Source organism: Phyllostomus discolor, chromosome 5 (assembly GCF_004126475.2).
Source record: "Phyllostomus discolor isolate MPI-MPIP mPhyDis1 chromosome 5, mPhyDis1.pri.v3, whole genome shotgun sequence".
NCBI lineage: Eukaryota > Metazoa > Chordata > Mammalia > Chiroptera > Phyllostomidae > Phyllostomus > Phyllostomus discolor.
In genome coordinates, this window is record NC_040907.2 from 1,720,897 (window position 1) to 1,737,972 (window position 17,076).

At 70.6% G+C, this 17,076-nt stretch overlaps 1 protein-coding gene across 3 annotated transcripts in view; it reads left to right on the forward strand.

Annotated features, from left to right (window-relative positions):
• Positions 1 to 17,076, forward strand: part of TP73 (tumor protein p73) — a 36,567-nt gene that overhangs the window by 7,269 nt on the left and 12,222 nt on the right. For all 3 annotated transcript variants that reach the window (XM_028512943.2, XM_028512941.2, XM_036025219.1), the window contains one exon: positions 10,930 to 11,172. In XM_028512943.2, coding sequence (XP_028368744.1) covers positions 10,930 to 11,172 — 243 coding nt within the window. The remainder of the gene's footprint in view (positions 1 to 10,929; positions 11,173 to 17,076) is intronic.

A 17,076-nucleotide genomic window follows, 5' to 3' on the forward strand; every position in this document is an offset into this window, starting at 1 on the left:
GGGGTCCACCCCGCCACCGCCACCTGCGCTGGGGACCAGCGGTGGCGTGAGGCTGCCCTGTAGAGCAGGGTCGCTGTGCCCATCCGTCCCCCTGAAAAGGTCTGGGGAGCCCTGGGCCGGGGGTGGAGGGGGCAGGCAGGGGTGTGGGGGGACTGGGCGGGGCGGACTGATGGGCTCAGGTGCCCTCCTTTCCTGTTTCCCTCCCAGAGAGGCGGCGGCATTGGCCCCCAACACCTGAAGCCCCAAATAAAGAAACAGGTTGGGCTCGAGATGATTTCCCGCCGCCCTCGCTGTCGCGGAGAGCCCGCGGGGGCCGCTGGCGGAGCTGCAAGGAGCTCGCGGAGCACCGCGGGTGGCGCCCTGTCCACTCGCTGGTGCTGGAGTGGCTGAGGGGCGAGGTTGGGGGTGGGGCGCGGGGGGGGCAGGGCGGCGCTTCGCCCCCGTGCGGCACCGAGCGGGCCACCCTCTGCGGCACCCAGGCGGGTCTCACGGACGCACGGCCTCGGCAGGAGGGCTCCCGGTGGGAGAGCCGGGAAGTATTTCCCGAGCGCCGGCTGCGTGCAGAGCGCCCAGGGGGAGGAGGGCCGCGATGCCGTCCAGTTAGCAGCCCTCTGCTGCAGTGCCGAGGGCCGGCCACCAGGGGGCAGGGCGGAGGCCGGGAGCCACGCCCGGGACCTGGTGGGAGCGGAGGCGCCGAGAGCGAGCGAGAGCCGTCGGTTGTGAATGGTGCTTTCCCAGGGGCTGGGGCCCAGGGTGGCTTGCGCCCCGGAGATCTGAGCTCATTTCCTGAGGGTGAGGGTGAGGGCGACTGAGGTTTTGACCTAAGGGGCCGCGTGAAGGGAGTTGACATTTACTTGGATGGGCCCCTGCAGGGGGAGTGTTTGGAGTGTCGAAAAGGAAGCGTTCAGGGTCCGCCATCACCGGGTGATGAGAACTGCAGGCCAGGAGGGGGGGGAGGGGGGGAGGGAGGGACGCCCAGAGCTGCTGACAGCAGGGCAGAAGGGACCTCGGGGCAGGGGTGGGCTGCGGTCGGAGGAAGCAGGGAGCCTGGAGCTGACGCGAGGAGTAAGGGCGGAGAGGGATCGGAGAACGTCCAGGTTTCGTGTCTTGAGCCTTGTAGGGCGGGGGAGGAGTCGGGGCCCCGTTGGCTGGGCAGAGGGTACCAGCGGGGAATCCCGCGTGGGTGGCGTTTCCTGCCAGAGCCGGGGTGGGGGCTGCTGGGAGGGAGACCAGAGGGGAGCGGTGGGCCTGGGCCCCGCAGGGGCTCCCCGAGCGGAGGGAGAGACGCTGGAAGGAGACGAGAGGGGCAGGGGTGGGGGCTGCCTGGAGGGGGTGCTGCTGAGAGGTGGGACATGTCGAGGACAGAAAAGGCCTGGGGCCTCTCGGGACCCTGCAGGAGTCCGAGGACAGGGCTGGACAACGCTGGGCTGGGGACGGCCGAGGGGGGGTGCTGGCTGAGGAGTGGGTACAGGCCCAGGGCATCCTGTCCTCACCCTTGTGCCGAGGGGGCCCAAGTCCCTTGGGGGGCTGGGGAGGAATCGACTGTTCTGGAAGGAAGGACCAGAGCCGATTCAGGGGGGACGGAGGGGCCACCCCCATTCTCCGGCTTGTGGTGCCTGCTAGCAGCACCTCCTCGGCCAGTTGCCGTGTCTGTCCCTAAGGGCTAAGCACCGGGCACCTGCCCTGCCACCCCACCTGGATGTCTGTTGGGACCTCTGAGTGCTTGCCCCAGCTGAGTTCCCTTCACCCCCCCCAACACTCCCCAGCCCCCCTCCACCCTCGTGACGTGTCCCTGCCTCAGCTCGGGGACAATCCATTCTTCCCTCTCCTGGCCGAACCCCGGCATTGTTCTCGACACCCCCTCCCCGAACACCCAACATCCGGGGCACGAGGAGCCCATCAGCACGTCCTCTGAGAGTGTCGGCGCCTGCACAGGGCCGGGTCTCCCGAGCCTCTCTGGACTCTGCGGCCAGCCCCAGGGGCCCTTGCACGAGCCGTGCCTCCCGCTCGGCAGCCCTGGCCTGCTCCAGGGGGAGGGGCTGCCCCTCTGCCAGGGTCCTGCACTGGACGCTGCCCCTCAGCCCTCTCCCTCTGGCCACAGGCCCTCCAGCCTGACCTCCGGCCTGGAGCTTTCCCAGGCACCCACGGGGGGTGGCGGCGGCCTGTCTCCCCTCGGGCGGGTTGCTGCTGCCGTCCCGAGAGCCCACAGCCCTGGGCACGCATTGCCTTTGTCTTCAACCAGATCTGCAGCCCCCGCCCCCTCGAGATTGCTGGCTCATGGTCTTGGAGACGGCCACGGGAGGGCTCGGGCTGCATCTGCCAGGTGGGGGGGCTGGGAATGGGGGACAGTCTGGCCACCCCAGAGCCCGGAATAGGGGAAAAAAGGAGCAAAGCAGGGACTCGGCACCCATTAAGTGCAGGGCCACCCTCCAGCTCCTGCCCTCGCTGCTTCTGCCTGCAGAGCCAGCCCCCGGCCCTCTGAGCTGCTCTGTGGGTCCTGGCTCCACGGCGCCCTCTCGGGGGGCCATCCCCAGTGGCCCCCCATGACCCCCACCTCTCCCTCCCGTGCCCTTCATCCACTGGGCAGCCTCCAGAGCCTCCCTCCAGCCTCCTGCTCTCGCTGTCGCCCAGAGAGCAGGGCACCACCCAGACCGCCAGACCCCTCGGTGTCCTGAGTCGCATGTGCAGGATGGACAGGCTGACAGACGGAGGGATGGACGGATGAAGGACGTCAGGGCAACGCCTGGGTCAGCTCTGGCCTGCAGGCAGGGGTGGGAGGGCCGACTGCGCATGAGCAGTGCTCATTGGGGATGGGGAGTCCGCACGCGCGCCCCCCCCCCCCCGCCCCCCCGTGCTCCGCAAGCTGGACCCTCTCCCACGGCCCGTCCCGGAGCGCCTGCCTTCGTTCCTCGGCACCCTGAGAGGCAGGGTCTGGCCTGGGCCCATTTCCCGGAGGCTCAGTAACATCTGTGCACCCCGGAAGCCATGCTTGCTCACGGGTACCCCGGGGAGGCTCCATCTGGACCCTGGATGCCCGGGGACCTCGCGTCTCAGCAGCGCCACCTGTAGGCGCAGGCGGGCAGAGCAGCCGCGGTTCTGCCGTTCCTGCCCTGCGGGCAGGCGCACGACTGGGGGCGGGGGGGGGGGCGGGGAGAGCCGGGGCTTCTGGGGGCACGTCTCTCCGGGGCGCGGCGTGGAAAGTTCCACATGGTCCTGGCACGGGCCCGGGCGAGGCCTGCCTCAGCCCCGGGTGAGAGGCGAGAGCGTGTGCGCATACTTTCCGGTGGAGAGGGAGCCTTTCCCCTGCGCATGTCGGATCTTGTCGGCATTTCCATCCGTTTAATCACAGGCTCGGAGATGCTGTGGGAAACACCGGCGGGCGGGACGCGGGGCTCGCTCGGAGTGGGACGGGTTATCTCCCCGCCGGAGCCAGACGGCATGTCAGTCCCTCACCTCTGGGTGAGGTCGGACCCAAGCCCAGGCATGCCCGCGGGAGGGGATCGGGGAGTTGGAAGCGCCACCCTCTGTTTCCAAAGCGTCTGGTCTCGGTGCTCCCCTGGCGCTCGGGGGGCTGGGGGTCCGGCAGACACCCGAGGGGGCCCCCGCTGACCCTCCCGGAGAGGCGCCAGGAGGACCCCTTGGGATCAGAGCCCTGGTGTCCGCCACGCAGGGTGCAGTGCCCGCCGGGGGGAGGGCACAGGCATGTGCCTGCCCCACTCGGAGCTCCTGCCCCAGCGTGGGGAGTGGGCGATGGGGAACCCCTGGGGTGCATGCTGGGCGTGGGGGGCGCTGGGCTGGGGCCTCACCCCAGGAGTCCCCACCCGAGCACCTAGCAGGAGGTGGGGGCAGTCTGCGGAGGGGCATCTCGGCTTCCGGGGCGCCCTCCGTGCCAGGTGCCACGGAGGCCCTTGCCCTCGGCGCCCCCATTCAGATCCACCCTGATCCCGTGGGGAAGCACTGTTCATCCGGTTTCCACAGAGAAGGGGACCACACGGCCAGGCCTCGGTGAAGCGGGGCCTCGAACACCCATCTCCCGGCCTGTGCCCGGCGGTGTGGCCTCAGCCCCAGGCCCCAGCCCAGCCCAGAGGGGCCAGCCAGGCCTGGCTGCTGGGGGAGGCTCCCCAGCTCAGGCGGGGCCTGGACGGAGGCGGCGGGTAGAGTCCAGCGGAGGGAGCAGGAAGGGGCCGGGGTGGCACGGCCAGGGAGCGATGGGCTTGTGGAGAGCAGAGCCCGGGGAGGCCTCGGCTGGGCCCACGGCGGGCGGCACAGGTGCGGGTGGAGATTGCCGAGGCTGACCGAGGGCGGGAGCCGAGAAGACCGTCCATGGAGACTGTCCCTCGGGGCTGTAATGGGGACGCCCCGGCAAGGTCCCCAAGCAGCACTGGGTGCACGTAGGTGCTGCAAGCTGGTGGGGCAGGGGACAGGGCAGGCGGGGCCGCAGGGGGCCTGGCGCCAGGACCCAGCAGGGTTAGGAGGGAGGGAGGAGCCCGTGGCAGCCGGTGGGTCCCTGGGAGGATCAGGGCGGATTTTGCCGGACCTGCGTCTGAGCCTCTGGGTTTTCTCGGGCACGGCTTTGGGGGGTCCCCCGCCTGCTCCGTGGCATCGTCAGGGGTCTCCGAAAGGGTGCAGCGCCCAGCCCTGGGGGTCCCCTGTATGCTCCTCTGAGCCTGGCTGAGGTCACAGGGCGAGAGGAGGCTGGCAGGAGCCCGGGCGGGTGTCCCCCGCTGGGTCACAGAACCCAGTGGAAAGAAACCTGCCTGTCAGGACCTCGCACCTCTGACCCCCGAGATGCACTGGCCGGATGGTGCCGGGGTTCTGGGCACTGGGTTCTGGGCTGTGGACTGCTTCCTCTTGCCTCGCCCGTGGACACTTCTCCCCTTCCCGGAAGGATGGAGCTCCAGAATCCCGTGTGTTGTCCTGGGTCCCTGGCCACGCCGGTGGCCCGCCGCCTGCCCTGGCCGCGGGCCAGGCTCCGTGCTGCCGGTCTGTCTGAGCTGGTTTCTCATGCCTGTCCCCGACCGAGGCCCTTTCTGCTCTTTCTGGGTGTGTGTGTGTAGGGGGGGTGCATGCCGAACCAACCGGAATCAGGAAGCCCTGCAGGGGGCTCGTGGCCCCCAAAAGGCCAAGTCGCCCCAGAGGTCAAGGTCCTTGTGGAGCCAAGGTGCAAAACTGCGCTGGGAGGGGGTCCCTGGGGGCCTGGGCTGCGGCAGGTCTGACACACTAACCACATGCAGGAACCACATGAACACTGCGGGCGTCGGATGCAAATGAGAGTGGAGTGAGCAAGCTGCCCCCCTCCCCACGAAGGAAGAGCCAGAGCCCGCCTGTTTCCTCGACAGCAGGCCCTGATGCCTGACGTGGCTCCCGGCCCCGACGTGGCACCCAGCGATGGCCACTCGGCCCTCGCCCCCCGGGGGCGGGTAGGGGAGAGGGAGCCGGCAGCAGCCGGGGCGGGCAGGCTTTCCGGGGCGGGGGGTGCTCACGCGGCCCCCAGCTCTTGGGCGGAGTAGCTCCTGGACCCTCACAGAAGCCCCCGCGGGGCAGGAGCACACGGGGGTTCGTGTGACAACAGCCACCTAGAGAGGTGGGGGCGGCAGCCCAGGGACGTGGGGATAGGTGGAGGGGGCCTGGAGGCTTCTGGGAGGAGGCAAGGAAGGACCAGCATGAGCCAGAGACCCAGGGGACGGACCAGCGGTGCCCAAGGGAGGCAGGAAATGGGGCTCCGGGGGGCAGCTCTCACCCCCAAAGGTGCAAGACGTCTGTGTCCTGGAGGCAGGGATATGCGGGTGCCTGAGCCCCGTGTTCCCTGGTGCCCCTGCTCTGTCCCCCAAGTCCCCTCCACTGGGTGAGCCAGCCTGAGACGCGCCTCTGGGGCCGTGACCGGAGTCGAGAGAAATTCCATCGACAGGTACCTCTGTGGCTGCCACACTCGGCCCCAGCCGCAGGCGCCTGGGCCCGTCTCCCAGCGGGTGCCCTGGGAGGTTCGGCCCAACAAAGGGCCTTGCCCGTTGCCGGCGGCCTGACCTGCTCAGGCCCCGAGGAAACACAGGCCCCACTCCGAGGCCCCCCCCGCCCGGGCTGCTCCGAGCAGACGAGGCTCACAGCCCGGCTGCACTTCCGCCGCCTGCGTGGTCGGGGCCGGGGCGGTGGCCCTGGACGCGGGGACGCGGGCAGTCGGGAGGGCGCTGGCGTGCAGACATTGAACAGCAGTGAATTTCCCACCTACTCCCCCCGAATCATCTGCGGTGATTTCTGGATTTTAAGGGGACAAGCGCGTGGAGGGACACTCACCACAGGCAGCTCACAGCGGGAGGACCAGCCCCGGGGGCAGGGAGGCTGCCCCCTGAGAGCCCGCTGGTGGTGAGGGGGGGGCAGGAGAGGGGGCAGGGGGATGCCCGGCTCTCCCAGGGAGGCGGGCTGACCCCGGGGTGCCCGGAGTGGGAGTGGGCATGGTGGGTCCTCATGACTTCCAGGGTCTGTTACTTGGGTTTTGGAGCCTGTTCCCTTCCACCCCGAGTTTCTGAGCGTCGTCCAGTAAGGTACCGGCTGCAACACGAAGGGCGGGAGGGAAGTCACCGTCCCAGGGTTGCCCAGGGCCCTGGGGCCTCTGCCCTCCCCAGCCCTGTGCTTGGAGCTCAGCGACTGTCCCCTGAGCGCGTGCCTGGGGGCCGGGTCTCCTACCTGCTCCTCTGGGAGGGAACTCTGGCCTGGCCTCAGTTTCCCCAGCGGCAACCCCCGTCAGGTCGGGCTTTTGTGCAATGAGATGAGACGTCTGCCTCGTGCAAGGTGGGCTCCCTGGACCCAGGGGGTCTCCAGGGCAAGGGTCGCCCCTCCTGATCAAAAGTCCCAGATCACAGTGTTTCTGGACCCTCTTGTCCCCACGGGGGACCCCAGGTTGGGGGCACAGCTGCAGCGCCGGGGCGGGAAGGGAGCTGGGAGGGACCCCCAGGGTGGCACCCTTGGTCCTCGCCCCCAGCCCCCGCTGCTCCCCGGGCAGTGTCCTCGTTTCCTCGGGACGGCCGTCCCTGGCAGAGGCTGGCTCCCTGGCTCCCTGGAGACCGGGCTGCCGGACACCCCTGCGGCGGGGGCCGGCCTCTGCCCTCCGTCCCCACGCAGCAGCCTCCGTCCTCCAGCCCCATCCTTCCAGCTGTGTCCGGCCCTGTGGGTGAACACGCATGTGCACACTGCTCTGGGGAGACCGCGGTGAGCGCCGTCGGCTGACAGGCAGCAGACACGGCCGCCTGTGACCCGGCTGAGGAGCGCCGGGTGCCCTGGGGACAGGCCTGGGTGCCCTGGGGACGAGGCGGTGCACAGGCGGCCCACGCAGGGGGCGGGTCTGACCCCGTTGCCCCCGGCCAGCGTCACACGCCCAGCCGGCGGGGGCCCCCGGGTGCAGGCGTGTGGAGTGGGCGGGCGGGATGGCCTTCAGGGGCCACCTGCCCCGGTCCTGGTGGCGGGAGTCAGGGGCACCGTCCCGCTCCGGGGACACAGCGAGGGCCCGCCGGCCCGGCCCCTCCCAGAGCTGCTGCCCACCCACCGCCTGGCCTGGGGGCCAGCCCGGCGCACCCGCTGCCTGGTCCCCGCGGGGGAGGCCACCCGCTGGCTCCTCACCCCGAACTGTGCGCTCGAGGCCCTCCCGGGTCGGGCGCGGGGGCCCTGCACGCACATGCAGGCACACGTGGGCGCCGCGGGCCGGGCGTGTCCCGATCAGCCCGCTCTCCGGGGACTTCTCGCTGAGAACAACACAAACCCAAAAAGCCCTGGTTGTGCCTGGGTCCCCGCCTGCTGCCAAGTGGGCGCCGCCCGGGGCTCCTGGGGGCGCCGGCTCCGCAGGACCCCCCCCCCCCCGCCCCGTCCCGGGCTCTCATTGCCCTGTCGGGCCTCTGCCTGCGGTCCGGCCCGGCTTCAGTCTCCGGTCCAGGCGGGGCCGGCACGGCAGAGCCCCCAGCCGCTCGGGAGGAAGGGCAGGGCGCCCCCTGTGGGCAGGGGCGGGAGGGAGAAGCCGCCACGCTTCCCCATCGTGGGCTCCCCGCTGTGCTTGGAGTGGGGGCCACACAGACGGACAGGACGGGGACCTGTGCGGCCTCTGGGGGTGCAGGCGGAGGCCCCCTCGGGAAGCAGGGCCCGCTAGGGAGCAGCGTCCCCCGGACGGCCCTCCTCCGGGCGCCGTCCCAGGCTCCCCCGGCACCGGGGCCACAGAGCGCCACCACCGCTGAGCCCTCCGCGGGGGGCACCGAGCACGGCGCTTTCGGCTGTCTCTCTCCGGGCCCGCCGGCCGCGGGGAGCCCGCTGCCTCCCGCGGTGGGGCCGCCGGGCGCAAGGAGACCATCTGCCTCTCGGAGCGGTGACTAATTCACTGGCACCGCCGCGGAGGGTGAAGAATGCGGACAAGTTAAAATCTGAACGGCGCTGTCGCGAGGCCGCCTCCCGGCTTCTTCTGAACAGAGTGGTGGGGGCTGGGCGGGGGGGGGGGGGGCTCGGGCAGACCTGGAGCCCCCCGCTGGGCCGCCCCCCTCGGGGGTGCGTCCGAGGTCGGGACGCAGGAAGGCCCCCCGAAGCTCTCGGGCAGCCCAGGGCCCCACCCGGCAGGGGCTCGGCTGTGCCCTGGGAGACAGACTCTGGGGGGTGGGCAGGTGGTGGGCAGGCTGGGACCCCCGGCCTCCCCACTGCAGCACCCACCAGGCTCTCGGCCTGTCGGGCCGGGACGGGGGTACCGTATGTCCCTCCACTCCTCGTGGACAGCTCCATGGCGTCACGGTTTATGTTACGTCACACACACCTCGCCCGTTCCACGTGCAGACTCGAGGGTTTGCGGCTCGTTCCCGGATCTGCATGCCCGCCCGCCCCTGGCGTCCGTGTCAGACCATGTCAGCACCCCCAAAGGAACCCCTGCACCCCATGGCCGTCCGCCCTAGCCCCCCAGCCCACGGCCACCAGCCGACCGCGCCCGGCTCTGCGGACCTGCCCTCCCGGGCCCCGGGGGCCCGAGCAGTGCCCGAGTGACAGTCGGCTTCCTCCCCCGGGCAGGCTCCGCAGGTGCCCGGGTCTCAGCACCGGTTGTTCACCGGTGTTCACGGTGAGGGAGGGTGCTCCACGGACACCCGCCGTACTCCATCCATTCGCCCGTTGGGGGGTGCGCCCCCCGCCCCGTTCTACAGGCGAAGGTGCAGGAAGCTGGGAGGGCCGTGGGGGGCCCGCCGCACTGAGGTCCCCGTCCCCACTGATGGACAGGTCCCTGGGTTCCCGGCACCGAGATCCACTCGAGGGGGCAGTGGGCCGCCCGGGGAGCTGGGTTCCCGGGGGGAAGCACCTGCCTGGCCTCCCCGGGGCTCGGGGGTCGGGGCCCTGGGGAGAACCTGGCACCTGGCACCTCCCTCCCCCTTCTGCGCCCCCCAGGTTTCCTCTGGGCTGGGGGGGGCTTCGGCGGAGCATTCCCCCGCTAAGAACCTCCCTCCCCAGGCCAGGGGTGGGTGTGGGGCTCCGAGGGCCTTGTCAGGGACACACGGGGATGTGTGCCCTCGGTGTGCTGGGCTGCGGGGGCTCAGGGTAGGAAGCCCGGCCCCCCTTGGATGGAGAAAAGGCAGGGGTGCAGAGAGGGCGGAGCCCCGGCTGGGAGAGGCGGGAGAGGCCGTCTCCTGTCTTTGCCGGAGGCAGGGAGAGGGCTGCCCTCTCTGAAGAGGGGTGTGGGGCAAAGGGGTCCCTGCTCCCGCTGCCCAGTCTGCCCCTGCCCCCGCCATGGGGACCCCAGGCTGGGCGCCCGCCACACGAAAGCCCCCCACTGCACCATCTCCGTGGGCCCCGAGGTGCCGGCTCACCACCCCGTGGATGGCTGGTCCCCCGGGTTGTCCCCCAGGGCTACCACATCGCCCCGGGCAAGTCAACCCCCCCCCCCCCCCCCCGTCACTGTCACTGCCTCAGCTGCCTCATTGGCCGGACCCCCGGCCGGCAGGGACAGTCCACTCGGACCTGGGGGCATCCAGGAGCTCCGTCAGCGTCTGTGGCCAGTGGCCACCTGCTCGGCCACGCTGTGTCCCCTATGCACCCCCCACCCTGCCCGGAGCGTCCAGATCCGGGTGGGGGGCGGGGTCTTCCTGCCCCCCCTCCAGGTGGGGTCTGACCCACTCTGGATTTGAGGCAGCGCAGAGCGGGGCCGTGGCCTCTCCCTTGATAATCCCCCCTTAAGCCCCAGGTGGGGTCTGATCTGCCCCTGGCCCCGGGCCCCCACAGAGAGCAAGCCAGGGACATGCCCACCGCCCACAGAGCGTGGCCCCGGTGGCTCCAGTGTGTGGCCCCGGGGAGGAGGAGCTGGTGCCAGGGTCGGGCATGGGCAGAGGGCGGGACGGACCACCGAGCACGCTGCGGCCGGAGGCACGGCGGTGGAGGCCGCTCTGCTGCGGCAGGAGGCCGTCCACCCGACGGAGGCCCCGGCTGTGGGCCCCCGTCCCAGCCCCGCCACCCACGCGGCTGGGCCTCGGGGCCAGATCTGGTCCCCCAGGTCCTTGGGCAGCCCCCGCATCTACCCTGCACCGGGGTGGGAGCACCCTCTGCCCCAGCCCTGTGGCTCCCACTGCCCAGACCTGCAGGCTGGGGTCTCCCCACCTGAGCTGCTTGGGGGGGGGTCCCTAGCCAGTCCGGCCAAAGCGAAGGGGGCATCAGGGCTGGGGGCCGCCCCAGGAGTACGCCGGGAGCCCCAGGGCCCTGGCACCGGGGAAGCTGACGGAGGGAGGGTGAGGTGAGGATGTCAGTTCATCCCCGCACAAGTAGTGACCTGTCGGGGGGGGGGGGCACCGAAGAAATATTTGGGATGACGGGCGGCTGGCCCTTTAAGGCCCTGTAACAGGACACCACCCGCCGGGCGGGCGGGCGGGCCGGGCTGGCTCTCCAGTCTCCGTGCGAGCGGCCTCCCCTTCTCCTCCCACTTCCCGCCAGGCCCAGTTCAATCTGCTGAGCAGCACCATGGACCAGATGGGCAGCCGGGCGGCCTCGGCCAGCCCCTACACCCCGGAGCACACGGCCAGCGTGCCCACTCACTCGCCGTACGCGCAGCCCAGCTCCACCTTCGACGCCATGTCGCCAGCCCCGGTCATCCCCTCCAACGCCGACTACCCCGGCCCCCACCACTTCGACGTCACCTTCCAGCAGTCCAGCACCGCCAAGTCGGCCACCTGGACGGTGAGTGGTGGCCCCTGCTGCACCCAGCGGGCACTGGGGGGCGCGGGGCGGGGGGCAGGCACGTCCCGGGCTGTCCGGCCGTCCACACAGGGCTCCCCGGGCCCGTGCCACCCCACCGGGAGGAGCACCGGGCGGGAGGCGTGTCTCGGCCTGGGCAGTCTGCACGTGCCCACCCCTCGCACGTGTGGCCAGAGCCTCCTGCGGGGCCCCGGAGGGGTGGACGTGGCTCCTCAGTGTGGTCCACGGGCAGAGGATGACAGCCCACGTCAAGACTGCCCAGCCGGCCCGCCGGTGCTCCGATGGGGGCTGCGGTCCGATCCCGTCTTGGGCGGGCAGGTGGCGTGGGGCTCTGCCGCCGGGACCGTGGGGGCCGCCTCCCCTGGGCTGGCGGCTGGCGGGCGTGGGCTCGGCCCTCGGGCACATCGCTGGGCTGTCTGTCATCTCCGTGCACGGGCGTGAGACGGGAACCGGGGAGGGCCACAGCCCTGCGGATCCCAGACCAGCCCGTGGGGCTCGGGCCGACTCAGGGAGCGCCTGGCGTGCCTGCGGCCACCGAGGGCCAGGCCTTGGGCGCACTGCCGTTTCCCGGCCAAGGACCCTGAGTCTCGGGGAGGGAAAGCAGCTCGAGTGGAGGGGTGCGGGTGGGAGGTGGGGTGCTTGCAGGGGAAGCCGGGGGCTGGACTCCGGCTCCGAGTTCCTAACCGCGGAGCCACACTGGCCCTGCTGAAGCTCGGGGAGCAGGGGCTGCCAGCCGCACCCCCCCATCGGGGTGACGGCTGCAGGGGTGCAGAGACCTCCAGAGAGACCTTAGGGCACCTCTGGGGCAGGGCACCCAGGGTGCTGGTGGGACAGGCAGCCCCCAGACCCTCAGGGCCCCCTGCCTGCCTGCAAAAGGGGAGCAGCGAGCCCTGCCCTGGCTCCCACCTGAGGACAGCTGGCGGTCCCACGGGGCCGCGCCCCGGCCCCCAGGGAGCAGCCCACGCTCACCCCCACCTGCAAATAGGACTCTGAGCAAAAATGCCCATTCAGCGTGACTGTGCTCTGCCCCCAGGGGAGCAGTGAGCAGGTAACCTCAGTGCTCTGCCTCTTTAAGAACCCACGGCCCTGCTGGCCGGTGGCTGAGGTTTTTCCCACGCTCCTGGGGGGTGGGGAGATGTGGAGGGGGCGGAGCCACCAGTACCCTGAGTCAGGTTCTGCAGAGGGTCAGTCTGGGGCCTGGGACGGTCCGTGGTGGCCCTGTGGCCGTCTCTGGTCCCTGCTCGCTCCTCACAGACAGTGACAATCAGGTTTAAAGGAGGCAGGCCGGGCAGCATGCAGTGTGGCGTGCGGTGCCATCGGGCCAGAGAGTCGTCCTCATTTTTCCCTTTGGCCCGCGGGGCCACACCTGCAGGGGGGTTGTCTCAGTTCTCTGTTGCCTGCGGGGTCCCGGTCCTCACACCCCAACTCTGAGGTCTGGCTGGGTGATGGGTAGCCAGGTCAGGAGGCCCCCATGGCACCCCCACACTTGCATACCTGTGGCGACGACAGGCTCACTACCACTCCCATTCCACATTCAGACTTGTCTCTCCCTGAGCCCTTCCTCCCCCCTGCCAGGGGAAGGGTCGGTCATGGTCCCTGCCCCACTGAATTCTGGTAGCAGGGCCTGACACAGGCACTTTGGGGGCCTGGGCTCCCTTCCCGGCCTCTGCCTGGGGACGCTGGCAGGGTCTCTGCACGTCTGGGGGCTCCAGGAGCCTCCGGTGGCCTGAGCTGGTCCCAGGAGGGACAGGACCTGCCTCTGTGCTGGCTGCCTCCACCCTCTGGGGCCCTCTGCCACCCCCAGCTGCCTCTGCCCCTGCCGCCCGCCGCGGGGCCACGGGGCTTCTGGCTTGGTCGTGGGTCTCTTGGCCATAGGCGTCCTTGCGGCGGGGTCTGCCCAGAATGGGGGCGGCCCACCAGCCACACCGGGGGCAGGGGAGGCTCACCTGTGCTCGGGGGCTCTGCCCCCACGCGGCACCCCCACTCCAACTCCCGAGCCAGTGGTCCCCACCGCCCCTCCCCGCTGGGGCCTCCAGAGGCTCTCCACTGGGGCAGCTGAGCCGGGGAGCAGGCAGCGGCTGCCGGGGCCGAGGTGCCCTCCCCGGCCCCCAGGGATGCAGGGGGCGGGGGAGGGACAAACATCGATAATGAGATTTTTGGCACCTCAGGCCCCTGGGAGCAGACCCCCCGCAGGCCCCGCTCCGGGCCCAGGAGGTCCGGGCAGGACGGGGCTGCCAGGCCGCCCGTGGCTCGCGGGTCTGGGGGCTGGCTGCGTGGGCGCTGCCCGGGCTTGCTGCCGGCCGGCGCCGGCGGGTGGTAACTGATAGTAACTCACATTTTTCTCAAGTACGATTCCAAGTGGACTGCCGCCTTCGCTCCTCTTCCCACTCGGGGAACACATCCTCTCCGGGCCCCGGGGGGCCGCAGCTGTTAATGGGGTCTTTGGCCTCTGCCCCGCCGGCCCTGCCGGTCGCCCCGCTGAGTGGAGCGTCTATCCTGCCGGCTTCTCTGGGCGCTGGGGCCCTCCATTCTCAGGTGTGCACGTGTGCATGGTGCACATGCACACACGGCATGCCACGCATGCGTGTAGCCGTGCGTGTGCACACATGCACTCGTGTGACACAGCGCACCTATGTGCACACATGCATACATGGTGCACACCATGCATGTGCATGCACACATGCAGGTGCACACTCACAGTGTACACGTGTGCCTATGCACTGTGGCACGCCTGCACACGTCTGATGCGCACACACACATGCAGGCTTCTCCAGTCGCCGCTGCCCAGGGTTCTGACTGCCCCCCACAGAGGCGGGGGGAGAAGGGTCTCAGGCCACAGCTGCTGGAGAAGCGGCTTGGGCTGCGGCTCAAGGGCAGAGCTGACCAGCACCAGGGCCAGGGCCGGGCCAGGCCCGAGCCACCGTCCAGGCGGATGAGCAGGGGCGGGGTGGAGCCCCCCGCTCTGAGCGGTGCTGGCCAAGGCCTGTCTGTTTCAGGGTCTGCCTGGGCTAAGGGGGGACAGACCCCTGAAAGATGTGGTTTCGAGTGAAGCCCGCGGGCACTGCTGTCTCTTGGGCCTGGGGACGGTGGAGCCAAGCGTCTGTGCCCCTGCCCCACGCTCTCCCTGGGGCTCCCCCCGGGCTGGCAGTGATGGGGACGGTGGTGACAGGGGTCCTGGGGAGCAGAGAGGGGGAGCAGCACCTGAGATGTGCGTCCGGACGCGGCCCAGCCCAGCTCAGCTCCTGCCCACTCCCAGGGTTGTGCTGGGTGTCCTGGAGGCTAGGGGACAGGGCTCCGAGGTCAGGCTCAGTGGGGCTAGAGCCCTAGCCCAGCCTGGGGGCCCCTCTGGCGCCCCAACGGGCCCTGCGGACAGCCTGCAGGGGCAGGCAGCGCGGGGCACAGTCCTGCACAGTAGGACGGCGCAGCCAGCCCTGGGGGTCCAGCGTGGACACAGCCCCCTCTGGCCTCCAGCTGCCCCCGACCTGGCATGTGTGCACGTGTGTCCGTGTGTGTGCGTGTATGTCCCTCCACGGTGCAGCACTGCGCCCCCGGCCCGGAGGAGCACCTGGAAGGCGGCGGGAGCGCGGCGGCCGCCCAGGACTCCTGAGTGGAAGGCGGCTGAGTCAACGCTGATGGGTTCGGGAGGAGGCTCCCCAGCCCCCGGGAGGCTCGCAGGCGGGAGCACAGCCGCGGAGGTGCCCCGACATGACCGCGGTATCAGTTGCGCTATCCGCACAGTTTATGGAATGCAGGAGTGGAATTAATGCCTTTTACTGGCACCGGGAGTAATTAGGGAAGCGTCCTCAAAGTGTTTATTGTGGAGATGAAACGTGGATTATTGGGGGAAACGGGCGCGCTCCGGGAGAAGTTGCCGAAATCGCGGGCATTGTCTGAGGCTCTGTGGGCGGGGCGAGCTTCCTGCGGGCGGCCCCGGGCGGGGACCTGAGCCCCGGGGCTCCCCGTGGCCCGACCTGGGGGCCACCCCTCCTCCCTCCCCACTCTGCCACAGCTGGGGCAGCCCCTGCGCCTGGAGGTCACAGACCTTAGTGAATGGGGCCGGGACATTTCAGACCCGGTCCCAGGGGGGCGGCCCCACCTCACAACCCCTAGTTCTTGCCGGGGGCATGAGGGATGTCCCCTGGGAGACAGGAGTCAGTCCCACGGGTTTGGGGCTGTGGGTGGGGTGCCGCATGATCGCGCTCTTACCGAGAATTGTCTGTCTGCTGGGACTTGCTCTGACATGGAGACAGGCCTGCGGCCCTGGGGAGAGAGAGGGTCAGCAGCGTTGACGGCAGGGTGGCAGAGCACCCCCCACACCCCCTCGACAGTGGGGGCCGCGCCCGGAGCCCCCTGGCCTCGCTCCCCGGGAAGCAGAATTCACCCCACTTTACGGATGAGGAAACCGAGGTTCATGGAGGGCAGGTCCCTGCCCAAGGTCACCGTCAGCAGTGGGTGGGCCTCACCCTGCCCATCGGGACCTGGCTCAGCGGCCACCCCCTCGGCAGGGGTCCCCGGTTTAGAAGCCGCAACTCGGCCCGCCTGGGGCTCTGCTGGGCACTGACAAGGTTCAGCGAAAACCCCCGTCACACCCCCTGGAAGTAAAGGCTGAGAAATGACCACCCCCACCCGTCTGGGGCATGCAGGCCCCGAGTTCAGGACGGACCCGGGGCTGCTCTCTCGCTGGAGGGGGGTCGAGCATATTTGAGGGGAAGCGACAGTTCTCACTGCCTCCCGCACAGAGGGCCGGTCCCGACCTGGGTCCTGACCCGGGTCCTGACCTGCAGTCCGAGGGGGCAGGGCCCCCGCGCATCTGCGGCAGCTGGTGCCCCGGCCCGGCCTCCCTCCCTCCCCTCCCCAGACACATGCAGCCCGTCCAGCGCCGGCCGTGAGGCCGTCCGTCCTGGAAGCGGCAGCACACAGAGAAGGGGCTGGCCCTGCGCTGCCTGCCCGCCCTGGACCCGTGGCCGTGGCCAGAGCGGTGCGCCACGGTCAGAGGCCCCGGGACTGTCCTGTGAGCAGAGGGTGCCGCTGACCCCGGCAGCCTGCCTGGTGGGCGGACCCTGGAGATCACCCTGCACACAAGGCCCGGCCAGCTCGGTGGACAGGAGTGGGGTGGCCGTGAGACCCAGGAGCCCCTGCCCCAGCCCCTGCCTGCGGCAGACAGAGCTGGGCCGGCTGCCAGCCCAGTGCAGGGCAGTGTCGTGGGCTGGCCCTCGGCCCAGCTCACCGATCCTTGCCTGAGTGTCCCCCCTGCAAGGCCCTCGGCAGGCAGGGCTGCCCGCCCTCCCCGGGAGAGCTTTGCGGGATGCTGCTCGTGGGCAGTGAGCCGTGTCAGGGCCTGGTGAGGCTGGGAGTCCCACGGCCACCTGTGCCCTTGGGTGGGAGGGGTGGCTGCTGGTGGGGGTTCCGGGGCTTCCTGCCAGCCCTGCCCCACCCCCAGGACCCAGATCACATCCTGTCACCCCTTCGTCCTCCTGGGGAAGCCTTGGCTACAGGGCTACAGAGCGAGGGCCGCTGGAGGCCCCGACCCTGCTGGCCAGCGCAGCCTCCAGCTGCCGGCCCCTCCGCAGCCCCCTCCGTCTCCCCCGAGCCACACCGCCGCCCACTGCCCAGGCTTCTGCGGTGGGCCTCCGCCCCGCCCCGTTGCTGTCCTGGACCCTTGCTCCCCACCACGGACCTGGGCCCACGGCCTCTCTCCTGGGTCAGCTCGGCATACCCCTGCTTCCCCGCACACAGGTCTCAGCCCAGGACCCGGCCCCGCAGGCGTCATTTGCTGGCGCTGTGCCAGGGGCTGTGGGGGCCCCGGGGCTCCTGCTCACCCATTTAGGGCCTGGCTGGAGGGAAGCTTGGGCCAGGCTGCCGGGCCCCCCAGGCCTGCCTCTCCCC